General features: G+C 41.8%; 1 protein-coding gene and 1 long non-coding RNA gene across 9 annotated transcripts in view; one reads left to right on the top strand and one right to left on the bottom strand.

Annotated features, from left to right (window-relative positions):
* Nucleotides 1-18,785, bottom strand: part of LOC117804407 — a 68,405-nt gene that overhangs the window by 2,710 nt on the left and 46,910 nt on the right. Inside the window, exon 2 of one of the 2 annotated variants that reach the window (XR_004628790.1) lies at nucleotides 8,574-8,651. This is a non-coding gene — a long non-coding RNA (uncharacterized LOC117804407). Of the gene's footprint in view, nucleotides 1-7,604; nucleotides 7,742-8,573; nucleotides 8,652-18,785 lie in introns of those variants that run through there. The other variant, XR_004628789.1, reaches the window with a different exon arrangement.
* Nucleotides 7,405-18,785, top strand: part of HERC6 (HECT and RLD domain containing E3 ubiquitin protein ligase family member 6) — a 58,231-nt gene continuing 46,850 nt past the window's right edge. For 3 of the 7 annotated variants that reach the window (XM_034671538.1, XM_034671537.1, XM_034671532.1), the window contains exons 1-6: nucleotides 7,407-7,797; nucleotides 9,873-10,032; nucleotides 12,015-12,091; nucleotides 15,622-15,849; nucleotides 17,166-17,263; nucleotides 18,495-18,622. In XM_034671538.1, the coding sequence (XP_034527429.1) occupies nucleotides 7,599-7,797; nucleotides 9,873-10,032; nucleotides 12,015-12,091; nucleotides 15,622-15,849; nucleotides 17,166-17,263; nucleotides 18,495-18,622 (890 nt within the window). In that variant the 5' untranslated portion in view covers nucleotides 7,407-7,598. Of the gene's footprint in view, nucleotides 7,798-9,872; nucleotides 10,033-12,014; nucleotides 12,092-15,621; nucleotides 15,850-17,165; nucleotides 17,264-18,494; nucleotides 18,623-18,785 lie in introns of all 7 variants that reach the window. The other 4 variants (XM_034671534.1, XM_034671535.1, XM_034671536.1 and 1 more) reach the window with 3 other exon arrangements.

Below are 18,785 nucleotides of genomic sequence, written 5' to 3'. Positions count from 1 at the left end.
GGCTGCTTTATTATATGCAGATGAAACGAATCCCAATTTATAGGTAAAGCTGGACTAGTTCACATAGGTTAACAAATTAAGTTAAACTGTGTTTCAAATACAATTCTTGGTGGGGCGCCTGGGTGGCTCAGTCATTTAAGCGTCTGCCTTCTCGGGTCATGATCTGGGGGTCCTGGGATTAAACCCTATGTTGGACTCCCTGCTCAGTGGGGAGTCTGCTTCTCTCTCTCCTTCTGTTCTTTCCCCCTTTCCTGCTCCCCCCCAAATAAATAAATAAAATTTAAAAAACAAAACCAAATACAATTCTTGGGCAACCCTCTATTTGTTACTGAGTTACATGTTTTGAAGCCCCTGGCTTGAGTGGCAACCATTTCTAGGATTAAAGGCACTTTTCCTCTTTTTTCCCAGTTCAGGGCTATGTTCTGGTGCTGAAATTGCTAGTGTTACAATGCAATGTGTTAGAATGACAATTATAGTAATAATAGGATAACACGTGAGTATAGCATTTTTTTTTCCTGAGTAAGTTAAGTACCAATATCTTTCAATGAGCATGAGAAAGAAAATCATTAAAATCCTTGTGAACACTTCTAGGACTACCTACAGAGAAGAGATGTCGACCATAAGTCAGCCAACCATTAAAAATGGTTGCTACCATTAAAGAAAAGAGATCAAGTTTACTAATACTGCCATCTAGAGTTAAAAATCAAAACTACCACTTCTTATCTTTAGGGAAACTGAAACATCAGGGTTTGGGTAGGTCAGCTTTTTTGGGGTTTTTTTGGGGGGGTTGTTTTAAAATTTTTATTTAAATTCCAGTTATTTAACACACAGTGTAATATTAGTTTCAGGTGTACAATATAGTGATTCCACACTTCCATACAACACCCAGTGCTCATCACAGCAAGTGCGCTCCTTAATCCCCATCACCTATTTAACACATTCCCCTACCCCTCTGGTAACCAGCAGTTTGTTCTCTGTAGTTAAGAATCTGTTTCTTGGACATACAAATGGCTAACAGACACATGAAAAAATGTTCAAAATCATTAGCCATCAGGGAAATTCAAATCAAAACCACACTAAGATACCACCTTATACCAGTTAGAATGGCAAGAATTGACAAGGCAAGAAACAACAATCGTTGGAGACGATGTGGAGAAAGGGGATCCCTCCTACATTGTTGGTGGGAATGCAAGTTGGTACAGCCACTCTGGAAAACAGTGGAGGTCCCTTAAAAAGTTAAAAATTGAACTACCCTATGACCCAGCCATTGCACTACTGGGTGTTTACCCCAAAGATACAGACGTAGTAAAGAGAAGGGCCATATGCACCCCAATGTTCATAGCTGCATTGTCCACAATAGCCAAATCATGGAAGGAGCCGAGATGCCCTTCAACAGATGACTGGATTAAGAAGCTGTGGTCCATATATACAATGGAATATTACTCAGCTATCAGAAAGAACGAATTCTCAACATTTGCTGCAACATGGACGGCACTGGAGGAGATAATGCTATGTGAAATAAGTCAGGCAGAGAAAGACAATTATCATATGGTTTCTCTCATCTATGGAACATAAGAACTAGGAAGATCGGTAGGGGAAGAAAGGGATAAAGAAAGGGGGGGTAATCAGAAGGGGGAATGAAGCATGAGAGACTATGGACTATGAGAAACAAACTGAAGACTTCAGAGGGGAAAGGGGTGGGGGAATGGGATAGACTGGTGATGGGTAGTAAGGAGGGCATGTATTGCATGGTGCACTGGGTGTTATACACAACTAATGAATCATGGAACTTTACATCAAAAACCAGGGATGTACTGTATGGTGAATAACATAATATAATAAAAATATTATTATGGAAAAAAAAAGAATCTGTTTCTTGGTTTGCCTCTCTCTCTCTCTTTTTCCCTTTGCTTGTTTGTTTTGTTTCTTAAATTCCAAATACAAGTGAAATCATATGGCATTTGTCTTTCTTTGACAATTTCACTTAGCATAATACTCTCTGGCTCCATCCATGTTGTGGAAATGTCAAGATTTCATTCTGTTTTATGGCTGAGTAATATTCCAGTGTGTATGTGCATGCGTGTGTGTGTGTGTGTGTGTGTGTGTGTGTGTGTACATTTTCCTTACCCATTTGTCAGTCAGTGGACACTTGGGCTGCTTCTATAATTTGGCTATTGTTGACAATGCTGCTATAAACATCAGGGTGCATGTGTCCCTTTGAATTAGCGTTCTTTGGGTAAATACCTAGTAGTACAATTGCTGGATCATAGGGTAGTTCTATTTTTAACATCTTGAGGAACCTCCATACTCTTTTCCATGTGGCTGCACCAGCTTGCATTCCCACCAACAGGGCAAAAGTGTTCCTCTTTCTCCACATCCTTGCCAACACCTTGTTCCTTGTCTTGTTAGTTTTAGGCATTCTGACAGGTAGGTCAGTTTTTTCTCCAACTGACTTATACTGGCTATTCTAACTGTCTTGTCCATTTGTGAAGAACCACTTGACATTGGCCAGGGAGGTACCTGTCAGTAATTGGGATGGCAGTTGGAATGTAATCAAAAACTGAGCTAATTTATGGAGCGTGTTCTGTTTTCCATTTGTCCAGTCTAGGAGTTGTCCTAGCCAAGTAGCATAGAGGATGGACATTGAACTCAGAAACCTGGAGGCTAAAGCAGAAATGAGCCTGAGAAGAGGATGGCAGAGGAAAGCAATGCAATTGCAACGTCCCCACCTCTTCTCACACGTCCTTCCTGTTGGTCATCAGGGATTGACTTCAGGCCTATTTTCACCCCTCCTGACTGGTTTATTGTCTTTCCTCGGCCCTGTTTGCTCTGTGATGACCTTCTGAGGTTCATAGTCTCTCGTTCTCTTTGTAACATCCTTCTCTCTTCACTTTGAGTCAGTGTTGTTTGGTAGAAAGGGCGTAGAGAAAGGAGGTGTGATTTGAATCTGGGCTTTCCCATCTATCTTACTATTTACCTTGAGCAAGTCACTAAGATTTCCTGAGGCTTGAGTTATTCCCATCTGCACAGTGGGACATATGTGGACCCTACAGGGCAGCTGCAAAGCTTTCGTGGGGAAATCTATTGTGAGAGAAACTGGCATGTGGTAGGTTGTTAGGAAATGTTATTTTCTTCCCCTTTTTCATTCTCCTGTCTTCCAGAAATCACTGTTAGGGAAAAATTAGTAAAAAAGAAAAATAGGAGGCACCTGGGTGGCTCAGTCAGTTAAGTGTCTGCCTTTGGCTCGGGTCATGATCTCAGAGTCCTGGGATCCAGCCCTACATAGGGCTCCTTGTTCAGCGGGGAGTCTGCTTCTCCCTCTCCCTCTGCTGCTCCCCCTGCTTGTGTCCGCCCCCCCCAATGAATAAAGAAAATCTTTAAAAATAAATAAATAAAAATAGGCTTTCTAGTCAAATTGACAAGTTATTATCTTGCCACTTACATGCCATGTAACTTCAAGCAAGCTACCCAAATTCTCTGAGCATTGGTTCCTTACCCACAAAATGGGAATAATAATAATATTTATTTTACATGATTGATACATGATACAGAAAGTTTTTCTTGCTTACCTCCTTAGCATCCATTCGCCACTTCTTCCAGCAACATGGCCAACTTTCATTTTGGAATCTGCCTATTCCTCACTCAGAATAAGTGCTTGGGTGAGGTTCCATCCCCACCTTGCGGACACATCCGCCAGGGGACTGACTGCATCTCCTGGGGTCCACAGTGATGGGCCCAGGGCTGCACATGCTGTGCACATGTGAGAGCATCACGACCAAACACCAGATTCTCCAAGACGGTGAAGCTGCGAGCTGGGTATACAGCTTAGAGCCGTCCTAACTCTCTTGCTACCCCTAAGGAGATTCCGACTCTGGAGGACACCATGTGGAGCTAGAAGAGGAAGCCCTCAGAGCTAGAGATACAGAGACATGGAGTCATTAGGACATTGAGTCCTTGTTTTCTTTTTAAGATTTGATTTTTAAGTAATCTCTACAGCCAATGTAGGACTCAAACTCACCACCCCGAGATTGAGAGTCATACGCCAGTGAGGCGCCCTGACATTAAGTCCTAGTTGACAGCAATCCCTAAATCAGCCATACCGATGGACTTTCTAGTTACGTGACTGTCGGAAGAGGCTAAGTTATGCTATCTGTGTAATAACACGTCTCCAAAGCTCAGGGACTTAACAAAGACTGATTTCTCACTTACATTACGTATATTAGCTGCAACTCTGCTAGGCTGTTGGTTCTAATCTGGGACCCAGGATGATGGAGCAGTCTCTATCCGGAAAATCACCAGTTGTTGTAATAGAGGAAAAAGAGAGTAGGAAAAATAAGAATTGCCCCTTAAACCATCTGCTTGCATACCATTGGTCAGAACAAAATCTCGTGCTCAAGTTTGATGCCATAGGGCAGAGAGGCAACTCAAATGTTTCTTAATAATAGTAGTGTAATCCATAGTAAATTTCCCTTTTGCTTAAATGAGCTTAGATCATATTTTCTGTCACTTGCAACCAAAAGAATCTTAACTGGGAAAAGCGAGGAAAGAACTAAATTAGATATTTTTAAAAAGATTTATTTATTTGAGAGAGAGAGAGAGAGACCACTTGCGCAAGAGTGGGAGGAGGGACCGAGGGAGAGAACCTGCAAGCAGCCGCCCCACTGAGTGGGGAGCCCAACGTGGGGCTCAGTCCCACAACCCATGAGATCATGACCCCAGCCGAAACCAAGAGTCCATTGCTTAACTGACTGAGCCTTCCAGGAACCCCTAAATTAGATGTTTTATATAAAATAGCCAACACATGGTAAACATTCAATAAATGGAGCTACCATTTACAAGTGCATGAACACAGAAGAATTGAGAATTACATCTTTCTCAAGCAATAAAATTATCATCAGCTTCTTTAATTTGCATTTTATTCACTTACCTCACTAACATTTATTGAGTTCTTTTTTTTATTTTTTACCTTTTTTAAAGATTTATTTGTTCTAGAGAGAGAGTGTGTGTGTGCCAGCAGAGGGAGGGACAGAGGAATAGAGCAAATCCTGAAGCAGACTCCCCACTGAGCACTGAGCACAGAGCCTGATGGGTGGCTCAGTTCCGGGACCTGGAGACCATGACCCTACCCGAAATCAAGAGTCAGCCACCCAACCGACTGAGCCACCCAGGCTCCCTATTGAGTTCTTTTTACATGTCAGACGCTGTACTAGGTGGTGGGGACACAGTACATTTACATGTTAGCTCTCCAGTTGATTTGTTTTAAAGAAATATTTAATATGGGGTGCCTGGGTGGCTCACTCGGTTAAGAGTCTGACTTGTGATTTGGGCTCAGGTCATGATCTCATGGGTCGTGGGATAGAGCCCCACGTCAGGCTCTGCACTCAGGAGGAGTCTGCTTGGGATTCTCTTTCTTCCTCTCCCTCTGCCTGCCCCCCACTCACACGTGTGCATGCTCTCTCTCTCAAATAAATAAATAAAACTTTAAAAAGAAAAAAAAAAAGATTTTCTCTCTCTCCCTCTCCCTCTCTTCCCCCTCTACTTCTCTTGAAAAAAAAAAAGAAAAAAGAAAAAAGATCATTTCCTTGTTCTTCACCTGCTTACTACACACCACCCTTCCTGGTTTTCTCCCAGCATCGGTTCTCTGTTACGTGCTAGCCACATTTACCTCCCACTGAGTGATCTCATCCAGCCATGTGATGACTGATTTCTCATTTCTACACTGAGGATTCCCAATTTTATGACTCCCCCTTGACTTCTCTGCACAACTCCCAAATGGTTGATCTTATTGCCTCCTTATATAACAAGCATCTTACAGTTATTACCAGACTGGATTCCTGATCCACCAGCCCCAACATGGAGCCTCCCTCAGGGGTCCGCATCCCAGAAAATGGAACCACTGTTCACTCAGTTGCTCAGGCCAACCTTGGAATAATCTTAATCCCCTTCTTTGTTTCCTCCTATTTCTAACCTATCAGCAAATCTGTGGACTCCTTCAAAACAGCTTGAATGTGATCATTTGTTCTCCTCCCTTCTAGGGTGTTGCCTTAGTCCCAAGGTCATCCTTCAGACCTGGCCTCCTACAGCAGCTTCTCCTAATTGGCTTTTCTACTTCCATTTTTGTTCTTTTTTTGGAAAGATTGATTGATTGATTTGACAGAGAAACAGCGCTCTGGAGTGAGCACAAGTAGGGGGAGCGGCAGGCAAAGGGAGAGGGAGAAGCAGGCTCCCCTGATGTGGGGCTTAATCCCAGGACCCGGGATCACACCCTGAGCTGAAGGCAGACGCCGCCTAATGACCCAGCCACCCAGGCACCCCCATTTTTGTTCTATTATATCCTACACCGAAGCCAAGAATGAATCATTTAGGGGCGCCTGGGTGGCACAGCGGTTAAGCGTCTGCCTTCGGCTCAGGGCGTGATCCCGGCGTTATGGGATCGAGCCCCACGTCAGGCTCTTCTGCTATGAGCCTGCTTCTTCCTCTCTCACTCCCCCTGCTTGTGTTCCCGCTCTCACTGGTTGTCTCTATCTCTGTGGAATAAATAAATAAAATCTTAAAAAAAAAAAAAAGTTTAAAAAAAAAAAAAGAATGAATCATTTAAAACTGAAGTCAGATCGCTTCTCTGTTCAGAAGCTTCCAACTGCTCTCCTTCACCCTTTAGATATGCGCATGCCACATTCTCTCATTTTCCATGTCCCCTGGGCTCTCTGCTCAAATGTCACTTCATCTAAGAAGTGTCCCCTGAAATCTTATTAAAAAAACACAAGTTCCTGGGGTGCCTGGGTGGCTCAGTCAGTTAAGCGTCTGCCTTCCACTCAGGTCATGATCCTAGGGTCCTGGGATCCAGCCCCACGTGGGGCTCCCTGCTCCTCGGGGAGCCTGCTTCCCTCTCTCCCTCTGCCCTGGTCCCCTGATTGTGTTGTCTCTCTCTCTCACTCCCTCAAATAAATAAAATCTTTTTAAAAAACGTTCCTATACCCCCACCCTCTATTACTTTACTGTGTTATTTTTCTTCGTGTTGCCACTTGACATTTTACTAAGTAGTTACCTCTTTACAAATAGAATGTTAGTCCCATGAGCATTTTGCATTTCCACTGCCAAAAAAGCCTAGAGAAAAAGGGTAGGCACTCAGATGCTTTTATTAAGCACCCTAAGCACGCCAGGCATTATTCTAGCATTATGCATTATCTGTTAAATCACCCTAACGTTATATTTGCTGCATTACCGTCCACATTTCATTGACATGGTAGCTGAGGCACAGCTTCCTTAAATAACTTGCCCAGCACAGCTCATAAGCTGCTTAGCTAGGATGTCAGTAAATCCAGGAGCTCTTCCTCTTGAGCCCCCCTCTACGCCTCAGCACTGGCTGCTCACGTTTGAGCCCCAAAAGCCACTGACCGGGGCGTCAGGATGACTAAGGGTGCCAGGGCGGCGCTGCTACGGGTGGGGTGGGGGGCGTTGGCCTCCAAGTGAGATCAGAGCCGGGCTGGTCCACCTGGCTTCCCGGTTTCTGCAAATCAGCACACAGCTGCCAATAGCCTCTGAGCGCCGGTCCGGCAGCGCAGACACACCAGGCGCAGGCGGCGGGGCGCGGGAGCGGGATGTACCTGTGCTGGGGCACCAGCCCTCGGGGGCCTCCGCGCCGGAGGCAGGCCGGCCGGGCCGGCGCCGAGCTGCGACAGGCGGCCTCCGGGGAGCGCCATTCGCTGCTGCTGCTGAGCAACGGAGAGCTGCACTCATGCGGGGACAACAGCCAGGGCCAGCTGGGGCGGAAGGGCGTGCAGCGCGATGAGCACCCGAGTGAGTGCGGGACTAAGGTGCGGGGCGGGCGGCGCCCGGACCGCTGGGCCCCAGGATACTGCGAAACGATGCTCCGCGCTCCTTGCGCGCGAGTTGGTCAGTTTCGTTTTCCAGAAGCGCAGTTTGTTTCGGTTTCCAGTTCATCTTAAAAGCGAAACTGAGAGCGGAACCTAACGGGACAGCGCTCCTTTGAAGAGACGTGGTCCCTCTCCCTAAGTCTTGCTAGACCAGCCCCTGCCAGTGCGAATCTATCTGGAACAGAGTGACCTTCCAAACGTGGTTCATGGGTGGGACATCTCTAACTCTCTCATAAATACCCCAGAACATCCTTTTTCTTAAAATTAAAAAAAAGTATACTATTATTACCATTACTGATTATTACAGAAACACAGGAAATTGCCTATAATTCCAATACCCAAAGACTACTAATATTTTGATGTATTTCTTTTTTGTTTTATTTCTGTTATACATTTATTTTAATAAAAGCATGTCATTATATAGTTTTATATACACAATATTTCTACAACTCTATAAATTGCGCTCTTAATGAAACTTAATATCGTGAAAATATTGTCCTTTTATTATGTATTTTTTTTAGATACATTTTAAATTGTTGCAAAACATTCCAGGCTTTGACAGTACGATTTAATTATTCTTCTTTGGTGGAAATTAGGTTTTTTCCTCATTAGGGACTTTTATAAATAATACTGTGATTGCCATTATTTGACCAAATTTCTGGTGATTGCCATTATTTGACCAAATTTCTGATTACTTACTTGAATAAATCCCGAGAGTTGTGTCTGGGAGGAAAAACTTCTCCTCTACTCTTAGTTCTTGTTCTGAAGGCCTGCAAACTAAGCAGACGAAGATTGGCAAGAGGAAAAATTCTACAATTTTATTAATATTTAATGTGCACAGGAGTTTGCAGGAAAAAAGCGAAACTCAAACTTGGGTAGATTCGGGGACTTATACTGCATTTTAGCAAAGAAAAGGGAGTTTGGGCTTTGAAGGATGATCAGTTGTGGGAAAGTGACATGCAAATATATGGGGGAGACTAATGGAAGATAAGGATTATTTTGGTAAGAGTTGTCTATGCAGACTCATCTCAGTGCCAACTCCAGTGATACTTTTACAAGGGAAATTCATGCCCTACTTTTAGGTGAATGAGGGGAGGGCAGAGAACTCTTCCTACATCTGTTGGTTTTCAGTTGCCTTCAGCTCAAAATAATCCTTCTGCCAAAGTGGCATATTTTGGGGTGCCATATCCTGATCCCCTTTAGGTGGAGATGAAGGGCAACATGATACTTGATGCCAAACTGTTCTCTAGGAATGTGGTACCAGTCTCTACCTTCATGAGTGTATGAATCTTTGGGACATTTTTTCTTATTCCATAGTTCGAAAATAAATCATTGAAAAGGCTAAGATCACAAAGGTTTAAATAAAGAAAACACAAGTGTTAGCAAAAACTTTACTAGTAGTGATATATTTAACTCAAACCCTCTAATAATTCAGACACAAACACTTTGGGAAAATAGTTCAGATTCACTTATAGGGATCATGCTATAATGATCAGGTTTTCATTTGTGGGTACCTTTGGCTCATTAGAGGCATATTTCTGAATTCCTTGTGAGAGGATCTGGCTTCTGCCTCTCACATTCATGGGGAAGGCTCCCTGCCCATTTCCTCCTGATCAAAGGATTAACTATTCTCACTGCTCAGGGCTGGGAAGTCAGAAGAGTAGAGTAGAGACCGTCCCATCTTCTCTCTGTCTCCCTTTGTTTTGCTACCATCACGATAGAGAAATGTTAGGGCAAGCATCATAGTCCCTACAAGTTCCCCTCCTCCATGAAACTCATCCTTTGAATAGCAACCATATTCCCATACAGACAGTGTAACCCGCATTGAGCTTCTTTTCTTCACACCTTTAGTGTGGATGTCAGGCTCTGATTTAAAAGTCCATTGGAAAAGATGAGAAATCCAAGTGACCCTTCTTTTTGAAGAAAGTAAACTTGTTGTCTTAAACTTGTTAAATTAATAATCTTCTGAGGTGTTTTGTTTTGTTTCTGTTCCTGAAGAACGAATTCGGACATTGGACAATCTACGTGTTGATCTCGTGAGCTGTGGAAAGGAACACTCTCTTGCTGTCTGTTACAAAGGAAGGGTCTTTGCATGGGGGGCTGGTTCTGAAGGGCAACTGGGAGTTGGAGAATTCAAGGAAATAAATCTTATACCTACGTAAGTATTTCCATGCATTCATTCATTCATCCAATGTTTTTCAGTTTCATGTGCTAGGCACTATGCAAGATGTCAGGGTACAAAGATGATTATGGCAAACATGGTCCCCAGCCTCAATGATTATAGTGTAGTGAGAGAATGAGGCAGGAAAAAACTTCTAACACCAATTATTACTTAATGAGAGTCCTGTGAAGGAGAAGGGCAGGGCATTTGAAATGAGAACATGTGACCCTTTGATCTAAGTCTTATGTATTGGAAATAACTGGGGGGGCCCACTCGGTAAATAAATCACTATAAAATATATATAAAATATAAAATAAGCATAAAATATCAATACAAATAAAAAATATTATTTTAAAGTAAAAACATTAAATAGAAGATACAGAAAGAAATCTTATTTGAACTTCCTTTCTGACTAAAGTGAAATCTCCTTGAAAAAACAGCTGCCATTAAGAAATATAAAATAAGCATAAAATATCAATACAAATAAAATAAATATTATTTTAAAGTAAAAACATTAAATAGAAGATATAGAAAGAAATCTTATTTGAACTTCCTTTCTGACTAAAGCAAAATCTCCTTGAAAAAACAGCTGCCATTAAAAGCTTGGAGGGAGTTTCTTTTGAATTGAGTTGCTGTGAAGACAGACCGCCCAATCAACATCAAAAAACCTTATGGAATTTTCCATACACTTCTATTGAAGTCCTAAATCCTCTCCTTTTGCTAAGTTGATATATTTAAGGTGATTCCACAAATTTTCCATTACTGGGAGCTCCCCTCTGTACATGTAAATAAGCCTTGTTTTTTCTCCTGTTAATTTGTCTGTTGCCAGTTAATTTCCTCGTCCCATATTGACAGGATCCAAACTGGAAGAGGAAGTTTTCCTCTCCACACAACCTTTTGGTCTGTCTTAAGCCACTGGATCCTAATATTTTATGTAGTAAGATAGGGTGAGAATCATTTTCTCACAAACAGCTTCCTAGGACAAATGGTATGACAAGCAGTCTGAATTGTGTGTTCATGAATTACATGTTTAAGAATTTTTAAGAGCATGATTTTTAACACTTGGAAGTTACTTTTTGTTACCTCTTCTGGTTTTTAATTGTATAAGAGAGTGCTGTGGCTTTTGGGGGACAAACATTGAACTTGGAATGAAAAGACGAAGGTTTAGCCTCATTCTACAACGTGGTATCTACAGTGTGATTCCCTAGAGCAAACCAGAACTCTTGAGTTCTACTAGGTTCAACTATTTGAAAGTACTGATAGTTAGGTTTTTGATCCACAAAAATGGCGATTTAATAGGATTCAACCTAATGATTTCTTTATCACATAGGGCTTAAATCAGGTGATATAAATAGCAGTGTTTTATAAATTCTGAAGTCCTGTGTCATATGTGCATGAAGAAATTTTTCTTTTAAGCCAATAAGTATAGAGTAAAAGTTAGTACATTATATACTGCATTAAAAGACTAATAAAAATCACTTTTGTATTATAAGTGTTTGGATTCTGTTCTGTACCTTTATACATGTTGATGTCATGTTAAAAATAGTTTGAGGGCTTTGGAATAAGGGTACTACAGAAAAATAAGAAAATAAAGTTATTTCTGGGGGAAATATGCCCAGGTTACCAACAATCCTGAAAATGATGGATGCATAAATGCAGACTTGTTGGTTTGACAGCAGTTTCAGACAAGTAACTCCCTAAAATTACTGAAGATTACATGCCAATCAGGAAAATCACCATTACTGTGGTGTTTCTGAATACTACCAAACAGCCTTACGTACCTGCAGTCATCCAGAGAACTATTTATTCTATGGTAAAAAACATTAAAACAGCCCAGTTTAAAAAGAAAAGAAAAGAAAGGAAGAGAACGTTATTTCCCTAAACCAAATGTATTACCTGGGATTGTTCTAATATCTGTACATCACTTGGTGAGCCACTCTAAAGAAGGATTAATAGATTTTGTATCATTTGTATCACAGGAAGATAAAAACTCTGACTGGTATAAAAATTATACAAGTTTCCTGTGGACACTACCACTCCCTGGCATTATCAGAAGGTAAAAAAAAGGGTTTTGGAATCTTTCAAGTGTCATTACAAAGTAATTTTTTTGCATATGAATGATGCCTGTTGATTTTTAATGTACTGGGGCTCATTTTAAGGCATTTAGAAGTTTTTTTTAATGCTTTAGATTTCATAAGCTGTATTGTTCTTCTTCTTTTTTTTTCTTTTTTCTATTTTCTCTGTTCTTATTATACTCTAAGTAGTGCCTAATTCATATCAGTGCCATAAAGGGTCATCTCTCTTCGCATGACCTGCTCTAACTCTCTCAGAATTTAGTAGTGGTTTTATCCAGAACTTTGCCCTTTATGCTGAATGGTTGTATATACCAGGAAACTCAGACGAAGTTCTATTTGTCCTTTCTTTTCTTTTTTTTTTTTTTTAAGATTTTATTTATTTGACAGAGGGGAGCAACAGGCAGGGGAGAGGGAGAAGCAGGGGAAGAAGCAGGCCTCCCGCCAAGCAGGGAGCCTGATGCAGGGCTCGATCACAGGACTCCGAGACCACAACCTGAGCTGAGGGCAAACACTCAACAACTGAGCCACCCAGGCGCCCCTCTATTTGTCTTTTTTACCAAGATCAAAGAAAAAAGTCAAGATATGAAAATTATGACTTTACATTTTTTCTACTAACATCCCCATCCTTTGTCCAGTGTCAGTCAAAATGTTTCAATGCAAAGTGTTGCAGAAGAAAACCTTTTTCTTATCCTCTTTGGTTCAGTACCTGAGAATCTGCAAATTTAAGTAACAAAAGACAGATTGATAAGAGACAAGGCACACCAGTGTTATTAATATTTCATGCACAGAAGTTTACAGAAAAGAAGTGAAACTCAAGAAGTGTTTAGACTTGGGAGCTTATGAACCATTTTAATGAGGGAAAGATTTGGGCTTTGCAGGATGATCGATTGTAGGGAAATACACGGGACTTGGAAATACCTGGGAGAAACTAAGGGAAGATAAGAGTTATTTTATTAAGGGTTATTTGTGAAGACTCACGTTGCGGCAGACTCTCCATCTATGGTGATGAGTCACTGCCCCATCCCGGGTGCAGGAGAAGAGGACACCTTCACAAAGGGAAATACATACCTTGCTTTTGGGTGGATAAGAGGAGGGCAGAGAACTTTTCCCACATGTGTGGATTCTCAGTTGCCTTCAGCTGAAAATAATCCTTATGCCAGAGTGGCATATTTTGGGGTGGCATACTGTGAATGCCATCCAGAGACACGTAACATTTGCATGTCCCCCAGGTGATGTCATATGCTCACTGCAGTCGCACCACAGGGGCTCAGGACATTTCCTGGTTGGCTTCTGTGTGCCGTCCACTATATGAGGTGCTTTTCGCCTGTAATCTCATGAAATCACTTAACTAACACAGAAGCCATGCATTATTTGGAAATGAAGAAATTTGAGCTCAGACTTTCCGTGATTTGCCCAAGGTCACACAGTAAGAAACAGAAGTGAGATTTGAACCTATACTTGTTTACATCCCAACCCTAAGCACTTAACCGCTGTACCACTCGGGCCATGAGACCTAGCGTAATCCTGTGGCTATTGTAGAATTCTTTCCTACCATTTCCAGAGATTTGATCTACTCCTCATCTGTAGGAGTACTGATGCCTACCTTACGGGGTGTTTAGAAGATTCAGTGAAAGAAGGAACACAATATATCCTGTACAGTCCATAGCAGATAGCAGCGGTACAAGAAATATTAGTCTTCCTTCCTTCCTTCCTTTCCTTCTTCTTAATTATTGAAATAGCTTGAATTATTCCCCCGGGGTATTGATTTGTCTTTATATTGGTCTGGACTGAAGGTTGTGTGGAGCCCAGGTACCCAGTACATTTGCTGTGGTGAACTGTGAGCTCTCATAGACCTTCAAATGAGTTTGACATTGTGCAGTGGGCCCTCAGAGATATTTTTTTTTTAAGATTTTATTTATTTATTTGACAGAGCGAGAGAGCACAAGCAGGGGGAGCATTAGGAGAGGGAGAAGTAGACTCCCCACTGAGCAGGGAGCCTGATGTGGGGCTCTATTCCAAGACCCTGGGATCATGACCTCAGCTGAAGGCAGACACTTAAGTGTCTGAGCCACCCTGGTGCCCCAGAAATAGTTTTCAATGGTAGAAATAACTTTAGAAGAGTTAAAAAAGAAAAATTAAATATAATAACATAAAAATCGGAGCTATGTTAGCATTTTTCTGGGTAAACAATGAAGCATTAAAGATCTTGATTTTGTTTTAAAGATTTTATTTATTTATTCGACAGAGATAGAGACAGCCAGCGAGAGAGGGAACACAAGCAGGGGGAGTGGGAGTGGAAGAAGCAGGCTCATAGCGGAAGAGCTTGATGTGGGGCTCGATCCCACAACACCGGGATCACACCCTGAGCCGAAGGCAGACGCTTAACCGCTGTGCCACCCGGGTGCCCCAAAGATCTTGATTTTTGATCTCATGTAAATTATCCATCTCTGGTCAAATTAAACATAAAATGTTGATGGTCTTTTTCTCCCATAGCGTCATTCCACAAATATTTTTTAAGTGCCTATGTTTCCAGCAAAGAGGATATAGCAGTGAACAAACCTAAGACTCTGCTTTCCTGGAGCTTATATTCTGGGGGGTGTGTAAGGGAAGTGAGCCTTAAACACATAGACAAATAATTATGTCATATAACAGAGGTAAGGGTATGAAGGAAAGTGAGGCCAGGTAAGGGGAGGGGAGCAAGTACTTGAGTGGAGGAAAGGAATCCTTCTCTTCTAAGAAGGGTGTTAGGGAAACTATCTTGGTGAGCAGAGACCAAAAGAAGGGAGGGAGGGAGACGTAAGGCTCAGGCCAGAAGTATGATCCACAGGCAAAGGCAGTGAGGTGGCGGTGTGCTCAGCGGTCTGCTCAGGAACAGCAGGGTCTCTGGAAACGTCTGAGCAAGGGGGCGATATGGTCTGAGATGTGTCATGGGGAATACTGGTGACCTGGGGCTTGTGAGCTGTGGTGAGAATTGGCCTTTTATTGAGTGAGACAGCAAATTCCTAGAGGGTTCAGTCTGACTTATTTTTTTTAAAAGAGCATTCCGGCTGCTCTTTGGAAAACAGACAGAGATGAACTCTGGGAGGCCAGTGAGGGGCTGTTGTAAATGTCCAGGAGAAAAGTGACAGTGGCTTGGAGGCTAAGGTGGTAACAGTGGAGAGATGAGAGGTGGTCAGATCCCTGACACATTTTAAAGATAGCGACTTTAGGATTTGCTAGGCTGATGGGTGGAAAAGGAAGAAGGGAGTCAAGGATGACTCCAAGATTTCTGGTCTGAGCAGCTGAAAGACCAGAGTTGCCCTTAACTGGAGGGAGAAGAGGAGCGGATGTTGTTGGAAGTGACTTTTGAAGGTGTTCCTGACCATCCTCCTTGCTTTTAGTCGGAATACTCTAACCTCTTTTATCCCTATTTTAGTTATTTAAGACTTTTAGAGTGAGGGTGGTAGTTTCTACTTGAATTTGGTATTCCAGTGTGCTTGCAATTCTGAATTTCTCTGCTTTATTTTTGTAGGTGGCCAAGTGTTTTCATGGGGAAGTAACAGCCATGGGCAGCTGGGCCTGGGGAAGGAGTGCCCCTCCCAAGCCAGCCCGCAGAGGGTGAGGTCCCTGGATGGCATCCCCCTCACTCAGGTGGCTGCAGGCGGGGCCCACAGCTTCGCCCTGTCTCTCTCTGGGGCTTCATTTGGCTGGGGAAGCAACAATGCAGGGCAGCTGGCCCTCCGCCAGAATAATGTCCCAGGTAACGAGATAGCCTTCTTCTTGCAGTAAATCATTCTTTCCAGTTGAAAGACCAGCTCTGCAAAGGGGACTCTCAACAATAAGAGCAGTGATTCCCAAACTTTGTGATACATTAGAATCACCCTGGGAGCCATCTTAATTTTTAATTGCCACTGTAATATATTACCGCAAACTTATGGCTTCAAACAACATAAATTTCTTATCTTATAGTTCTGGTGGTCAGAAGTTTGATGCGGGTCTCAGTGGGCTAAAATCAAGGTTTCAGCAGGGCTGTGTTCCTTTCTGGAGGCTTCGGGGCAGCCGGGTAGGGGACGGGGATGGGTACTGCACCATTGTCTTTTCCCCCTTCTAGAGTCCACCTGCATCCCTTGACTCACGGGCCCCTCTTCAGAGCCAGCACTGGCTGGTGAAGTCTTCCTCAGGTCACGTTACTCTGGCAGTGATTCTTCTGTCTCCCTCCTCCTCAGTTAAAGGACCCTTGTAATTACAGTGGGCCCACCCAGATAATCCAGGCTAACCTCCTTATTTTCAGGTCAACAGATTAGCAACTTTAATTCCATTTGCCTCATTAACCCCTCTTTGCCATGTAACCTAACATATCCACAGCCTCTGGGGAAGGACACAGACATCTTTGAAGCCCCTTATTTTGTCTACCTTAACAGCATTTAAAAATCCCAGCGCCCAAGTTAGACCCCATACCCACTAAATCAGAATGTCTGGGGATGGAAGCCAGGCATCGGTCATTATGAAAGATTCCACAGTTTATTCCAATGTGCAGCCAAGCTTGCGAACCACTGGATTAGAAGACGCTAACGGGAGAAACAACCAGTCTGTCCCATAACCCTTAAACAAACTCACTGCGAAGTCTTCCCCATGCACCCTCTCCCTCCTCTGTTCACTTCTCTACATTCAACTAACATACACTTAGCCAGCACTTACATCTCCTTTCACTTAACTCTGTCAACATGATGTCCTCTAATTGTCTCAATTATTATTGCATGTTTGCAGAACACCTACTATGTGACAGAAATGAATATAACACAATGGCAGTATTATTGGGAATAAAGGTCTTAAAACCTAGCTTCCTAGGAGAATAGCCTTAGGCAATCCAGAAGATTAAATAGTTTTCAGAAATAGATGCTAAGGGACTGTTTTTCTTTCTTTTCCAAAGCAGGGCCTTCCCCCTCTGTTTTATAATACTTCTGAGTGTTGATTTTAAAAATTATGTTAACGAATTATAAGATGATAAAAATATTAAAAGATGTAAAAACTCATGAAATCTGAGTCTTACACTGTAAAGATTCTGCTTTCTTTCAGTAGTGCAAAGCCACAAGCCTCGTTCAATTGGTGCGCTGAAGAATCTAGGTGTGATTTATATCAGCTGTGGTTATGAGCATACCGCAGTGCTTACCCAGGTAATCTAAAAAGCTTTGCTATTTTTTAAATTCCTGAGAAATGTTACCACAAGGTACATGTACTGACTGTTGTTGAAGGCAATATGTGTATCAATATCTCAATATATCCATTCAATGTACAAATGTGTAAAGAGGAGAAATTAACCAAATATAAACCAGGACCTTTTCAAGATCCTAAAACAGAAGCTAATTTCAGCTGTAGGAAATATTTTTAAATACCCACTAAATTAGATTAATGGGGTGCCTGTTTGGCTCAGTTGGTAGAGCATACAACTCTTGATCTTGGGGTTGTAAATTCGAGCCCCACGCTGGGTGTAGATATTGCTTAAAAATAAAATCTTAAAAATAATTTAAAAAACGATTAATAGAGGAGCTAATCCTTTTAGCAATTATTCATTCATAATGTAGTTCTACAGATGAAAATTATTGTAGAAGCAACAAAGTAATTTTTACAGGTTTCAATAACCCGAATTATAGACTAGAACCTACTTTGTTCCATTTCTTGCTTGGCACAATTACGAGCCTGCTCTGTAAATGTTTGCCTCCTCTTGTACTGGCCAAATAGTATATTCCAATGGGATGGATTCTCTCCATAGCCAAAAGGGACAGACTTGAAAACTATTTGTGTGGGAAATGTTTATTTAAAAACTAAATGAATCACTGACCTTTAGCTCTGAAATGAATAATACGTTGTATGTTAATTAATTGAATTAAAAAAATTCATATAAGCTAAAAAAATAAAAACTAAATATCAAAAGTAATTTGTATTATTTATTTAATTATTTTTTATTAGAGAGAGAGTGTGCATGCACATGAGTGAGGGGGTGGCGGGCAGGGGCAGCGGGAGGGGGAGAGAGAGAACCCCAAGGTCACCTCCCCTTCTCCCCCCACCACATGCACTCTATCGCTCTCTAAAAAAAAATCTTTTGAAAAAAGATTATTTTCAGAGAAATGCTCAAAGAAATAAAGCAAACCTCTACTTAAATGTTAGTGTTACTCTTGAACCAATTAGTCCATCCATTCATTCTATAATGAATGCCAATGGTTTTTCACATTTAATGAGTTAACTTACATTTCCTACTAGAAATAGTAAATATAAGACCCCTCCCCTTCATATAAAGCTTATATTTCACATAGTGCTCTCATACAGTTCTCTGATGATACTTAATCTTCAAGTTTTTAGTTACCTTTTATAATCTGAAATCGGTCTGATTCCTTCTTTTTCAAACAGACTGGGAAAGTGTTCACATTTGGAGGCAATAGCTATGGACAGCTGGGACACAGCCCCACGGCCGAGAAGGAAGGTCCACAACTCGTGGAAGGAATTGATGGCCTAGTTTCACAGATAGACTGTGGAAGGTAATGGGCTAGTTTTTTGTTTGTTTGTTTTTAGTGTGAGTAGAAATATATTTATAAATAAATAAAAAAATAAATAAAATATATTTTATTACTTAGAAATGACTCCTCAGGACAGCCCTCTCAGGTCCTCTCCCTTTTCGGGAGCTTTGTACTATGGTTCAGT

The sequence above is a fragment of the Ailuropoda melanoleuca genome, chromosome 11, assembly GCF_002007445.2.
Source record: "Ailuropoda melanoleuca isolate Jingjing chromosome 11, ASM200744v2, whole genome shotgun sequence".
In the NCBI taxonomy this organism is placed as follows: Eukaryota; Metazoa; Chordata; class Mammalia; order Carnivora; family Ursidae; genus Ailuropoda; species Ailuropoda melanoleuca.
Note: the sequence above shows the minus strand (reverse complement) of the source record. Positions and strands in the feature narration are given on the sequence as shown.